The sequence below is a fragment of the Taeniopygia guttata genome, chromosome 20, assembly GCF_048771995.1.
Source record: "Taeniopygia guttata chromosome 20, bTaeGut7.mat, whole genome shotgun sequence".
Lineage (NCBI taxonomy): Eukaryota > Metazoa > Chordata > Aves > Passeriformes > Estrildidae > Taeniopygia > Taeniopygia guttata.
Window position 1 is genome coordinate 10135613 of NC_133045.1, and position 14649 is coordinate 10150261.

General features: G+C 44.6%; 2 protein-coding genes across 10 annotated transcripts in view; one reads left to right on the top strand and one right to left on the bottom strand.

Annotated features, from left to right (window-relative positions):
* Positions 1–291: 291 nt before the first annotated feature.
* Positions 292–7817, bottom strand: GID8 (GID complex subunit 8 homolog). Of its 2 annotated transcripts, none has more exons than XM_030288671.4 (5): positions 7681–7817; positions 6413–6542; positions 5060–5256; positions 4359–4556; positions 292–4021 (listed from the first exon to the last, which is right to left on the bottom strand). In XM_030288671.4, the coding sequence occupies exons 2-5, from the start codon at positions 6528–6530 to the stop codon at positions 3848–3850; spliced, it is 687 nt and encodes a 228-aa protein (XP_030144531.1). In that variant the 5' UTR covers positions 6531–6542; positions 7681–7817; the 3' UTR covers positions 292–3847. The 2 variants fall into 2 exon arrangements, with proteins under 2 accessions (XP_030144531.1, XP_002198589.1); XM_002198553.7 differs by lacking the exon at positions 7681–7817 and adding an exon at positions 7175–7656.
* An 86-nt stretch (positions 7818–7903) lies between these two features.
* Positions 7904–14649, top strand: part of DIDO1 (death inducer-obliterator 1) — a 51744-nt gene continuing 44998 nt past the window's right edge. For 4 of the 8 annotated variants that reach the window (XR_012051574.1, XR_012051575.1, XM_030288668.4 and 1 more), the window contains exon 1: positions 12626–12775. The gene's annotated coding sequence lies outside the window, so the exon portion shown is untranslated. Of the gene's footprint in view, positions 8352–8456; positions 10098–12625; positions 12776–12842; positions 13385–14649 lie in introns of those variants that run through there. The other 4 variants (XM_030288670.4, XM_030288669.4, XM_072917112.1 and 1 more) reach the window with 4 other exon arrangements.

The following is a 14649-nucleotide window of genomic DNA, read 5'->3' on the forward strand; positions in this document are numbered from 1 at the left end:
TGTCTCTGCTCAGCTGAGCACACCAAGCACCGAGCAGGGCTGGGGACATCATCTCACACAAAAGCTACAAACCCTCCTCGTCCCTTTTTGTTAAGGACAGCAGAGCAGAAACAATTCCTGACGTGTGTCGCTTCTGGAGGGAAGAGAGAGCTACAGTGCAGGTCAGAACCTGGAGCCTCAAGGCAGATTTCGGGCAAACAGGACTCCATATCCTGTTCTAGTCTGGCTCTCAAGGATGCTCTCAGCCGTGGCTGACAGCAGCAGCCCCATTTCCCGTGAAGACACAACACACAGGGATCCAACTCCATTTAATGAGCTTTGCAACCCACTTGGACACAAGGTGGTTTGAAATAAGTCGAACAACACTCAGCTAGTCAAGGATTTTTTTAAGTAATGCCTTTAAGCTTATACTCAAGCATACAAAGCATAAATATTACAAATTAAAAACAATAAAATCACCCTGGAATAATGTAGTGGCTTTTCCTGTATTTACAAGGAGTGGAAAGGAGGCAGAATTCTTTTCAATTTTTCTTTTAATGTTTGAGGAAGAAGCTGAAAGTGTTTCAATGAAATCATCTTAAAGAGAGAGATACTTCATCTGGCTTGAAGGTGTACATTTGCCTCTTCAAAAGTCTTGAGAGGAAATGCTTTACTCAAAATTCTGCTGTTCAGTTTCTGTGCAGCAGCCTCCGCTTTTCCAACTATATAAAATTAAACAGTTCAGTAAGTGTTTCTCAAAGTATCACCACAACTTCACCTTCAGGAAAGTCTGTGAACCCCCACCCTTCCAAAATCCCTCCTTTGTACAACAGAAGCAGCCACAACTCAGCTTAGATTTGACAGGCAGAAACAAAACATGGGAACAGCAAAGACAGTTACAGGGAGGTGATGGCTTTGGGAAAAGGAGGGAGATTTGCAGCCTAATCAAAACACATTTGCTGTGCAGCCTTTCTGTAAGACAGGATATTTTACAATCCAGCTTCTCCACATCCATAGCATGAATGAAAAAATCTTATTTGCTTTCACCAAAGGCAGGCTGGGGGAGGATAAGTGCACCACCTTTAATAATCAGATCTGTCTGCCAACGCTGGGTTTGGAACAAATCTTCTTACAAAAGTTATTTTCATATTGTTCTAAATTCAGTGGAACAAAATATGTATTTTTACACTAAAGCAAACTGATCAAAGTGGCTTTTAATAGTATTTGTTAAAGTGGTTATCTAACAAAAATGGGTTAACAAAAGCCCATTCATTAGTAGTCACCAAATAAGACACTTCTCATGCATATGACAAAAATTCATTTGTGTACTGAGACATCTGTTTACTGTGTACAATATTTCCATAAATTATAATATGTTTCACAGCCCCTACCATTCAAGAATATTTCAAACAGATTATATATTATATTTGTATATGCAAACTATTTTATATACACTAATATAAAGATCCTTAGAAGTACCAATATCACTACCTTTATGCTTTCTCTAAAATGCATAGCTTTCGAGTATCTTCTTGCAGTTACCAAAAACTTTACAGATTAAAGCTGCTTATCAATGTGGCATGTTCATAAAAACAAAGTGAAATAGTTCTAGACTAATTTTATATTAAACCCCTTAAAAACGTGTTTATTTTTTAATGGAAAAAAACAACAAGCTAGTGGAAATTCAAGTAATCTATGCTCAATCATTGCCCAAATACTCTATGGAATTAAGGTAGCGTTCTAGGAGGACAGTGAACTTCTCACCCAGGGCTGTAATAATGCATTTCTCATGGAGAAAAATGCTCATCATGCCACAAAACCGCACCACTTTCCACTTCACCCGGGAGAAGCTTTACAGGAGATTCAACAACACAAGTGTCAGAACAGAGAGGAAAAGCTGATCAGTTCTACATGAAGAAATTAGAGCTATTCCAGTTTTGTTTCTGCAGTTTGTTATTAAACAAAGTTACATTAACCATACAGTTTCTCACAAACTAAAAGTTATACATGGTTTTCAGACATAACCGACTTAAAAAAAAAAAAAAAAAGAAAAAGAAAAAGAAAAACCCCAAAACAACCAAACCCACAACTGTTAAAAGTTTGGTGTTAGAATAACCAGCCTGTGTGAAGGAAAGCCAGACTGCTGCTGTAGCTGGGGGGCTACTGATAGCATGTTTGTTATATATAAACTTGAAGACCTCCCTACCACAAATGCCTCAAACTGGAGAACAGAACAATCAGCAGGAAATGGGAACAAATTATTTTGTTACATCCATCATCTCGCTTAACCTTGGTGCTCTGCATCTCTCACAGCTGCTTAACGAACAATGGCTTCCCCCCCAAAAATAGCTACACAAGTAAACAGTGTTCACAGTAATGCAATCAGTAACAAGTTTTGTTAGTTCCCCTAAGCCAGGTGTATCTGCAAAGCTTTATACAGTTTAATGCATTAAGTATTCCAGTAAAATTAAGTGAAAACTAAGTTTCATTCTACAGGGTAATACCTACCATACAAGACTAGATTATGTACAGTATGGGACTGGTGTGACAACTGCCAGTGTCTCATGATGTTAAACTGTTTCACTCACCAGCTTGCTCTGTGCTTGGCAAAACTTGATCTATAGACCTAAAAATCTAGAAATAGATTTGGCAAGATTAGTGCTTCCCACCACTGGGTATAAACCAGTGTGCAGTGCTGCAATCACTCGACCAGAACATCCCATACCCAGAAGATTACGATTTGTTGACTTGAAAGTCTGGACTTCACATTGAAACTATAGTTATAACTGGAGTGAGGACAGTCAGTAAACAAATACAGATGAGGATGAACTGCATCTCTTCAGAAAGGTATGGAAGAAGTGACAAAATGCAAATTTCTGGTTTTAGACAGCCCTGCTTTGCTTAGCTCAAGGCAGAAAAACAGCCCAAGTAGCTCTAAAACTACAATTCTTACTCAGCAAGTTCAGCAAGCATGAAGGCAGATCCTGCACAAGATGATGCATCAGAGGCTTCAACAAGCATCTCTCCCCACCACTTGATTTCCTAACATAAGTCTTTCAGCTTACAGACATCCAGCGGCCTTCAAAGCTGTAGCAGCCAACTGGAATTGCTGCAAATTTAACATAGCAGGGAAAAGGCCCCTGTTAAAAAAAAACCTTCAAATGCCCCTGGGGCCGTTTTGGTCATTTGTGAATATTAAGAAAAAACCTATTTCCATCAATACTCCTCCTGAAAAGATGGGTCACTGATCCATTATGAACATAGCTCTCACCATATAAAGCACCAGAAGTCAGAAACAAGGACGAAAAAAAAGAAAAAAACCAAAACAAAAGTCCTTAAATTATGATTTACAAGTTTGTACACTATTTCCTAAGCAAAAAGTTGACCTTACTGCAAAGTTTATAGATGAAAACTTGACCAGTTACTTTTAAGGGGAATGTATATCTGGCTATAACTTAAAGGTAGAAAATATTCACTGTTCTATATACACATTTCAAACAGGAGACAGTTAAACTGAACAGTTGCCAATATAACTCCATATTAACTCACTGGCCACTAAACTAGACATCAGCAGCCAATTAGAAAGCTTGAGTTCTGTACTTTTAAAAATGCTATTTTTCCTGTCCTGTTTAATTGTTTTTTTAAAAATGTATTATAGTGCATAGCCTAAGTCAGACTTCCAAAGAGATACAGCGCCTTTCAATGCAGTTTTTGCAGCATTTAAAAGGGACTTTTCCCCCTTCAAATTAGATGTTCATTGAAAAATCTGAATTGAGTGCTGTACTGTAGTAAAAATATTTCAGTCACAGACTGATATAAATGTATACTGTGCAGTACTAAGATTTTTTGATGTCCATCTGCACACATGTTACTTGGGCTCTTCAATCGTCCCCTTGCTGAGGTCTGTCATTTTGGGGTATTTCACTTTCTTCTGGTCCAGCTCATTCTGAGCCCACAGTAGTAGTTTCAGTAATTTTGCCAACTTGGGTGTTGATTCACGATTTTCATAGTCTAGAACAGCTTGATTAACCTCACTCCATACCTGGAAAAGAACAACTGGAGTTCAGTGATAGGTTTCATACAATTAACATTGCTAAAGTCACACAGACACTGGGAAGATCACACCTAGTGTGCTAATTCCTCAGAAATGGCCAGGACAAAGCTCCACAGACTATGAGCCTGAAGAAAGCAAGGAGAGAGCCAAGCAGCTGAATACATTTGGAATATATTAACACCATTTTTAAAAATCTTGCTCAATAAACACTTCTGTTCTTTTGCGTATCACTATATAAGTTTTCTCTAAGCATTTCAAAAATATTTAGATTTTATTTTCATAACATACATATAAAAGACATCAGTTCCCTTTGAGAAAGGACTACCTTCTGTCGCTGCATCATGTTCAGCAAGTCTCCAAATGGTGATTCTTCGGGATTATCAAAGGCAAGCAGAGCCAGCGTGCGCTCCATTTCTGTCAGGCATTCCCTGCTCTCCTCCCCTTGTTCTGCTAACTGGGTCTGAGCAAATTCCAGAGCTGCCTCTGTCTCACGCTGCCGAATCAGTTCAATCAAGTGCTGTTGCTACACACGAAAGACACAGCAATATTAGCCCAACAAATTAACAAATCTCCACTATTTCAAGCCTGGAAGATTCAGACACTGGTGTGTAATTTGAGACAAACACTAATCAGTAATTTGACAGTTTGAGGTCAGTTCTTCTCAATGTGTGAGACAAGGAGCAGCAACTTGGCTGCAAAATCTACTGAAAAAGGGAACTTGGTGTTTTTGAGTAACAGGGTTTGAGAAGATGGGTTACTAAAGGAATTCAGACCAACAGCAACTGGAAGCTGGTAACTCACAGGTCACTGCTGCTGTTAAATGTTTTCATGTTAGTAACTGTATGTGGTGGCTCCTGCACCATGCCACAAAGTTTCCCACTGCTACAAAAAAAATGCCAAGAACACCCACAAGTGCATCCATGCTGAGTTACAAACCTACCAACATAACCTGAATTTCTTCACTACTTTTCCCATTCTCTCAGCAAACTCTTAAGACAAAGATAAAAGTCTGCCACCTGTCCTCACCTGCAAATGAAAGTAGAGATATCTGTTGGTATCCAGCAGCTCTGGGTGGAGGCTGTTTATCAATGCAATGGCTTCCTGGATCTGCCCTTTCAAGATCATCTCACGGATTTTTATTCTTTCATCCAGAGTCTCTAAATCCACACTGGGTTCAATTCCAGACTCCATCCGAAATTTCTCTGCTGCTTCTTTAAAGCCCTCTGAAATAGGAATATTTTACCCATAGAATGTATTGCATGAAACACTTTAGAAGAAAACCTATCAGCTTAAATGAAAGTATTTGAATGTTGCTTGTGCAATTTGGGGGTTTAAAGATTAACCCAAAATTTGAAAAATCCTTCTCTATATAAGAAGCAATTTATCCAACAGGCACCTTGGAGTAAATGCTTAATTCATTCTGAACTCATGTATGCTCACTCTCCAGGGAAGCAGCTTGTAGTCCAATACCTGTTAACATGGAAGCCTGTTTTATACTTAAATAAAGCACTGTGCTTATTGCAAAATGAGATTGTGAAAGTCCCATTTTCAAGTGGGTGGTTTTGCTTCACCCTCCAGCCCCAGATCTGTTTACACAGATCCAGCAGTTTTCCTGAGAAGATGGACAAGAAGATACAATTTTGCTTTCTTGTGTAGTATTTCAGGTTACAACAGCTCTTTTAAATTCCAGGTCTTGTGTTCACAGACACAAAACTGATCTACACCACCCACTAAGATGCTCTTCCTTCAATCCAGAGGCTTCACCTACGCTCCGTGTAAACAGGGGTGTAGATGGATACAAATACCTCCGCCCTAGCACAGCTTCCTGGGATGGCATGCACCTAATTACTAGCAACAATTCCTGAGAGGTTTGGGCTGTTCCTAGTATAAAGCCAGGCCATGTGCTGAAGGGGTTAATATTCTGGTCTCAAATTATTTTGACAACAGCACCCTTTCAGAGTTTATCTTTCTGCCCAGTTAAAAACTTGCTTCTGATAGTTGTTCTTGCAGCTTTCAGACTGTTATTTAACAACAGCAACTTATCTTGAGCTGCTTCAATGGCACAAAAAAGGACATCACAGAGAAGCAGGTCATGTTTACAGCACTGCAGAAATCACTTTGTTTTCTCTATCATTTAGCAGAAGAGTTCAGGCTCATAAATGTCATCTGTATTCCATAAGAACTGCTCAGTCTCTGATTCTTTGTCAGTCTGTAGCTAAGAGAACACCAGAGCAGTTGGGCTTTGCTAAGAGAAGCCAACAGCAGTGACAAAGTTCTCACAGCCCTTAATTCCACTCCATCCAGTTCCATATTCTACCCCAAACTGATCAAGTATCTGACACATATGAAGAGCCTCCAGGCATTGCCAGCTGTTTTTACCTGTGACAAGGTAGTTCATGATAAGGCGGTTCATGTCTGCTCTCTGGATATGTAAGTTATTAAGCTTTTCCATCCATTCATCTTTCGTGATTTCATCAGGTTTTTCTGCATAACTCATCCTGGACTCCAACTACAAAAGAAAAGCATCTCCTTTAACATAATTCAGTAAGAGGTTTAATGTGTGTAAGAATTGTGTTACTGCCATCTTTAGAGCTGTCTATGAGCTCTTTTAAATAAATAATCCAAAATTGACCCTTTTATTTTAAACCAGAGTTTTGCATTTTTTCCCTCATCATTCCTGCACTCTCCCATATCTATTTGCCAGGCTCTAAAGCTGCTTCCAGAAATCTCAGAATAAAAAAAATCAAATACCATCTTTTTTTACTTACTCTTAAATCCACTCTATAAAAATCCTGTATAGAATTTACACAGGACATGCAGCATCACAGTGAGAAACCAGCGAATCAGAATTTGACAGCCAGCCAGAAAGACTGTGACAAACACTTATAGCAATGCCTACATAAACAATATCTGCTTTAAATCTTCACCAAAACTTCAGACAACTCCCTATATTGCACAAAACTGTCCATGATGTCTTACCCACTGTACAACTCAAAGCTTTACACCAGCTCAGCATCGCTGCCACCGAAAGTTCTCCTGTCAGCGCTACTAAAACGTTATTTCCACTATTTTTCTAGACAATATTTCTGTTCGGATTGGCACGCAAAGCATTTTACCAAAACCGCATTTAGTGATTTCTACCTCCAAGTCACGACCACCGGGGCAGCGAAAGGGGAGGCAAGGCGGCCACAACACCAGCAACAGGCGCCGCCAGCCCGGTCAGACAATACGAGCGGCGGCGCGACTCCTTCGGCAGCCGCTTCCAACAGGTTCTCCCGTCTCCAACCCGCGGCCGGAGCCGCCCCGCACCCGGCAACTCCGACAGCGCGAGCACGACCCGCCCGGGCCCCGATCGCTCCCGGCCCCGCGTTCCGCCGCGCGGGGGGAACGGGGCCCGCACCGAACCGCCCCGCGCTGCTGCTGAGGCCCGGCCCGGCCCGGCCCGCCGGGGACCCGGCTTCCCCCGGCGCGGCCCTGCGCGGGCCACAGCGGCGCTGGGCCACGGGAGCGCTTGGGCCCCGCTCGCCACAGGCCCGGCGCCGCCGCTGCAGCCGCGGCGGGCGGGCGAGCGGCGGGTCCGGGTCAGGGTGAGGGCTCCGCTCCCGCCGCGCCCCGAGCCCGGCGCGGCCCGCCCGCCGCCATCTTACCGCGCGCGCCCGGGGCCGCTCCGACGCACGAACGCGGGGCCTCGCCGCCTCCCCGGGCCGCAGCCACGCGCGTCTCGCGAGAGCGGCGCTCGCGGCCAATCAGCGCGCGGGGAGCGGGCGAGAACACGCGACCGCCGAGCGGAGCCGGGGCGGCGCGGCGGGGGCGGCCATGGGGCGCTGAGGGACGCGCCTCCTCCTCCTCCTCCTCCTCCTCCTCCTCCTCCTCCTCCTCCTCCTCCTCCTCCTGCCCTGCTCGGAGCGCCGGCCCCGCCGCGAGCAGCCGGGGCAGAGGCTGATCCCAGCCGTGCTCGGCGCGAGGGGCGCAGGAACCGCCTTGGAGGCGGCGGCGGCCGGTGCGCAGTCCCAGCGGGGCCGGTGCGAGCAGCGGTTGGGAGCGGCCGTGGGAGCCGCGGCCCCGCCGCCTGCCCGGGAAACGGGCCGGGCACAGCTGCCGTGTCCCTGCGCAGCCCCCACGTGTGGCCATCGGCGGGGCTGGGAGCTGGCCTGGCCGAGGATTGATGGATGGTCTCTGCCCAAACGCGCAGTGCCTGCTGAGGCGTTGATGAACCCGCGCCGGGGTTTGTGGGTCACTGCAGAAAAAGCAGGAAAATGTTGCCAAAATAGTTTTTTTCACCGGGTGAACAAGAAGCCAGTCCACACACAGAGTCGAGGTACTTGATTTATTTACAGTTCTGCGTAGAAACGGGTGCTGGGTGGCAAAGACACAGAGCCGGCACGCCAACTATAAAAATTTCTTAGCAAATGAATTAGTGCTCATTAGCTACCAGTTGGTTAATCCGCATGCTCAGTCTGGTGTTTCGGATCCATCAGTGGTCACGATCTGCCCCTGCCCTAATTACCTTTAACCCAGTTGGAGCTGATTTCGGAACAATTGCTGAATTGGCTTTATTAGTGTCTTCCTTATCTTGGAGTTCTGTCAGGTGGCCTTGTGGCCCATGAATTCTGCATTCTTTGTGTCCACTATCATTGGTCCATCCTTCTTACCAAGCTTTAACTTCCCCAAAACTTCAAAGAACATCCTCCCTTCAGAAAATTTTACATATTCCACACTTTGCAACAACACCTCAATTTATACAAAGGGAGAACAGGTTTAAAATGTACACTTGTCTGTGTGAAATGATACTCCTCAGAAAAATGTAATTTCACTCACATAGATGGGGAATATGGACACAGTTGTACACTTTTCACTCTTGATTTTGTAACTGCAATGAACCCCAGGCTCCAAAATTCACTTTCATTACAGTTGTGCTTACGTTGAAACAGAGAAAGCCCACGATGTAATAAATAATCAGGATAATAGAATATCCTGAGTTCGAAGAGACACACAAAGAACAAAGTCTTAAATCCTAATTCTGTGCAGAATATCACAGCCAGCTGCATTTCATCAGGAACTACAGTGGCAGGGAAAGGAAGAATAGCTTTAAACTGATAGAGGGCAGGGACACCTTCCACTGGACGAGGTTCCTCCAAGCCCAGTCCAGCCTGGCCTGGAGCATCACCAGGGATGGAAATCTTGATCCATGCCTTTTTTCTTTCCCTACTAATGCTCTGAATGCAATGAAAATTCTGCATGTTTGGCGAATTGAGCAGTATCTTGAGTAACAAATTATACAAATTTTATACTCTAGGAAGATCCCCTGCTGTGCAACAATGCAGGGGAAAGGTTTCCTACATCATTCTGTCTTTTCTTAGCACCAAACACTGATTTCTGTTAAAAACCTTCATAATTCTCTCAAAAGTTGGAAAAAACCCTTTATTTTATTGCTCAGGGCAAACCTTGCAGGTTTGACTGCTTTGACTCCCAAGTTGTATTAAATTGCAAAACTACTTTTCTCTTGGGAAATTCTCCCAAAATGCAGCTTCCATATGCCACAGTTCTACAAGAATCTTACTGTGATGAGGGCAGTAATAACATGGAAAGTTGGATTTTGAGGGGGCAAGATGACAAAATTGAGATTAAAAGAAGCCTATAATAACTGTAAGTGCAGTTTATAGATTTTTAGCATTAATTAGAATTTGTTAAATCCTTATTTCAAAGTGGTGTTTTGATGGCTAATATTTGGAGTTGTGCAGAGTGAATCCCAAACCAAAGTCACTAATTCCAGGAGAAGTCACAAAAATGCTTGTAGTATTGAAGGGAAGGAATTTACCTAGAATTGGAGAGGGGGAAAATTCTGCAAGTTTGTGTCAGCTGGTAAAGAAGGGGGTTACTTTATGTGAACATGATGAACCCTCATTAAAGTATTTCTCTGTGCTCATCCAGTCTTTTTGGAAAATCTCCAGGAGCCTTGGAGAATCAAGAATCGTGAAGAAGCCTTACCTTGACACCTGACGTGCCTATTTTGTGATGTGCAGAGCTCTGAGGACAGAGGCCTTTTTCCACTAAAAGAAAAAAGGTAAAGTTGGAGCTCAGCCAATAGAAATTAGTCTATTCTGACTTAAATGTATTAATTATCTGTTAAATACAACAAAATCACCAGAGACTGTGGAGGAAAAAAGACTTGTTTGCTTTCATCCATGCTCCTTTCATGGGTTAATCTCATCTGCAGTTTTTCCTGCAATTGGCTCACTCAGAGGAATCAGTTACAGAGAACTGAGGGAAGGAATGAACATAAAATAAGTGTGGTATTTATATTTAAGGGTTGTGCATCTTCAAACAGTGATTAAGGGGAAGGTGGGTGAGAAGTGACATCCCAGATCTGGGGACATGGTGCCACACAACAGTGATGTCTTGTCACAAGGTTTTATGGGTCACATGTAACAACTTTTGTGTGAGACACAACAAATACAAGCGAGGCCAATTTTAGAAACCCAAAGATAAAAAAATAAAACAAAACATTAATTAGGGAAACTGAAAGCATAAATAAGATCTGTCAGCTGCAAAGTCAGTGCACTGACCATCCAAAGGTTTTGGAAGAAAGTTGAAGAGAGTTTTAAGGAGAGTTAGTGCTCAGGGATTTGTAGGTATCTCAGAATAAGCTTCTCTGGTGTCTGAGCAGAGACAGCTAAAGTGATTATTAGACTGTTTTAGAAGCTGATTGATGGTTATTAATCCCTTCTAGGATTTCCTAGTAGAGTTTTCATTCCAAACCAGTTACAAATTACCAGCATGTTACAGGAGAGAAAGCCTAAAGTGAAAAAAACCTCTCACATTATAACAAAAAAAAAAAAAAAAAAAAAAAATCATCCTTCTGCTGCTTTGCTGACATGATGATGTAGATTCAGACCAGTAACCCTGGAGTAAATTTCCCAAATTACAAGAAATTAGGATGGAAAAGGAAAATAATTAGGAAGACATCAAGGCAGGGAAAGAACTGAGATGCTGCTGATGAAGGTGACACATGTTTAGTCAGCAAAGGTAGATCCTCTGACTGGCTTTAACACAAAGGTGTAGAGGTTTTGTGGTTTAAAGTGTCGTGTGCTCATATGGTGCTCACTGCGCGTGCAGATTGCATCACCACTACGTTGAAGCGGTGTAAGCCTCTTACTAAATGTGTGTAAGAGGAATTTAATACCTGTTTCATTGCAGGATTCCTTGTGGCAGGCATCCCCCATTCCCTGCTGCTGTTGAATTCCTTGTTTTGTGTGTTCCCTCTCTGTTGGTGTGTAATTCCTGGGTTTGAGCACTCCCTAGATGCTAAATGTATCCATTAAAAGCATGTTACTAGCTTTTCCCAGAGCATAAATCACAGTGCAGATTGATCTACCAAACCCTAAGGTATTTTCCCTCCATGTGATTTCATTTATTGCAGCTCTGTAGCTGCAGAACAAAATCTGAATTCCTGCTTGCCCATAATTGTGGTGTTTTATACTTTTGCACAGGAATCTGTTGTGGTTTTTTACCTCTTGGTGTTCCTGGGTGAAGTATTAAAACTGCCCAGGTCTACAACTAGAGAAAGAGGCTGACTATGCTAGCAGCAGGTTTTCCAACATTATCCTGAGCTTTTGCCACCAGAAGTGTCATGAATAGACTCCTATAAGATGTAATCAAATTACTTGACAGAATCCTGTAATTCTGTAGAATTATTTCTAGGTAGGTTTTTTTTCCCTCATGTTTTCATTCCTTAATCTCAGTAAACACTGTATCTATGTGGAATCCACCTGAAACCTGTGTTATCAACCCATGAGGAAAAATGTACAGGATCAGGGTAATCAAAGAGCCAAACCTTGCACCTCCAGCTTTCTGAAGGCTCTTCAGGTGCCCAGGTCAGGAGTCTGGTGTTGGGGGTGTTCTGCACCCCTTGGGGTCCCTCAGTGTCTGTCATAAGTAGATATTTCTGGGTGCCAATGTCCCAAAAAGCGACAGAAGGAATTCCACATGTAAATGGAAGTTAACTCTTTGTAGCAACTTGGATCCTGCATTGGTTTTTTTGTAGCTTAATCATTGACCAAGGATGTTTCCTGTGGAGGCTCCATGTGTTGGATGGGCAGATTCAGAGAACATTCCACTCTTAGCACTCAAACTTGGAGTCAGAGAAGGCATTACAGCAGCTATTTGCCAAAGAGTAGAACAGAAAAAGCATCCAAGTCCCAGTGGAACGCGCACAGGTGGGGAGCACAGCTGCTGTGAGCAGGTGGCTGTGCAGCAGCAGCCTGGCTCCTCTGCCATGTTCCTCCGCTGCCCATCCACCCTCACGAATCATGGCTAAAGCTGCCGTTCCCGGGATCGGCCCGGGTTTGCGAGCGGAGAAACGGGAGCGGGCCTGAGGGAGCCCCGAGGGGCGCGGGGAGTGAGCGCAGAACGGGCACAGGCGCCGCGCCGTGTCAGGAGGAGCCGCCACGGCTCTGAGGGCTCCGCGTGGGGAGCGGAGCGGAGCGGCCGCCATGGTGCTGAGGGTGCTGAGGGTGCTGAAGGGCAGGGCCGCCGCCGCTCTCCCGCCCAGCGCCCGCCGGGTCCTCCGGGAGGCGCCCGCCAAGGGCGGCGCTCTGGCCCCGCCGCCGCCATCTCGGTGTCGATGGTGGCGGGGGCGGAGCGGCCCCGCCCAGCGCTGCCGCGGAGCGAGGAGGAAATGGCGGCGCGGCGCGGCTGAGAGCTTTGGCGGCCGCGGCGAGAAGCTGCCCTTCCCTGCTCGCGGTGAGTGCGGGAGGCGGGTGGGGGAGCACCGGGGCGGGAGGAGAGTGGGAGCGGGGCCGCCGCTGCGGCAGGGAGGCCGCGGGACAAGGCGGCCCGGCCGCCTTTGGGCTCGCTATAAAATGGAGGCGGGCGGGCGGCCGGAGTGGCTCGGGGGTGGGGGGGGTTCCCCGGGGAGCAGCGGGGCGCGGGTACGGCACGGTCCGGCCCGGTCCGGAGGAGGCGGCGGCGGCGTGCGGGGCCTCGGAGGAAGCCTTTGGCTCTCACCGCGGCGGGGCCGGAGAGGAAAGGCCGCTCTCCGGGCGGAGCGGGCTGAAGGCGGCTCCTCCATCTTGGGGGGAAGGAGAGGCGAGGAGAGGCCGGGCGTGCTCGCAGCCCGGCGCCGTCATGGCCAAGCTGACGCCGGGAAGCTGCTTCGTGACGGCACCACCGACTGCACCACCGGCCCCGGGCCCGCGCCGGGGGTGGCTGGGGCGGGGCAGCGCCCTTGGGCACCCAGAAACCCAACCGAGCACAGCCGGAACCGTTCCGGGGCTGCGGCGGGTGGGACTGAAACTTCCCTGCCCCAGAGCTGTTGGTTTTCTCTGGGCAAAGGAGGGGATCTCCTCATTGGTGAGTTCAACACGAGGAGTCGAACTTAATCGTGATCTGCTGTGTATTTTGTAGGGAGAAAAAACACGAATATTTATACAGTAGGAATTTTTGGTCGGTTTAAAATATTTAATAAATTCTTTGCCGATTTCCTATCTTTGACATTAATGTACTGAAATGGTACTAATGTATTTAAATGCTGTCTCTTGGAGGTGGTGATAATTTGGAGCTGTTTGTTTGGTTTACAAAAAAAATTATTTGGTGGCGACCAAATTTTATTTCATACAGTTAAATAGTTTATACCTCCAAGCAATCACTTATGTTTTAGTTGTGGTTATGAAAATGCTACTACCATAACTTTTCCTTTTTAACTTAATAAGAATGTTACCATCTCACAACGTGTTATAAAATGAATGTGTATTATGCTTACCCTGCAGTTTTTATCTCCAAAAATTTGAAACAGTGTAACCTGCTCTTTTTCTTGGGCGGGCTTTCATGGATTTTCGTTCCAGGAATTTCACGGAGAAAAAAAAAAAAGCCAATTCCTTTTATTTAACTCGGAAGAGTGTATATAACATTCCTAAATTCCCTGGGTTTTTCGTTTAGTTAGTTTTCCCCTGGATTATAGAGTTCACATTTTTTTCAGAAATAGCTCTTTTGAATACTTAGTAATCACAGTCGTGTTAAACTAAATTCTTTGGCAGGTAATATTAAACTATATTTTGCTTTATTTTATGGTAACTTTTTCCACTGTATGCTTTTTATTTTGTGTATTTTCCTCAGTTTTAAGGGGTAATTCGAATTAGTTTAGCTTTAACTGTCTTGGTGCTACTTCTCCAAACAAAATTTGCTAGCTACTAAAGCAATTTAATTGCAGGTCAGTGAAAAATGATGTGTAGTTACTGTTCAAGTGTACCATGTCCTATGTTAATTGTAGTAGATATTCTGGGTTGTGCTCCACTTTTATGTGTGCCAGCTGCTTGTTATCATTCCTTGACATTTAGAACTTTCTATAGGAATAAAAATAGAAGTCAGCTTAAAATAGCTGTTCAGTTAGGCTTTAATTTTTTTTTCCCTTGACAGTTCCAGAACCATGTCACACATAAATATGTTTTAAAGCACTGGGGTGAAAGACTAAAGGCCCATGTTGGCCTTCAGCCTCCATTGAGACCGCTTGACTCCAGTGAATAGAAGATCAAATGATTTGTGTTTTCAAGACCAGCATTTAGATAACTTTTAATAGAGTTTTTGGGTTGTTTCTTTAAGGGGTATTTTCTTTTGGTATG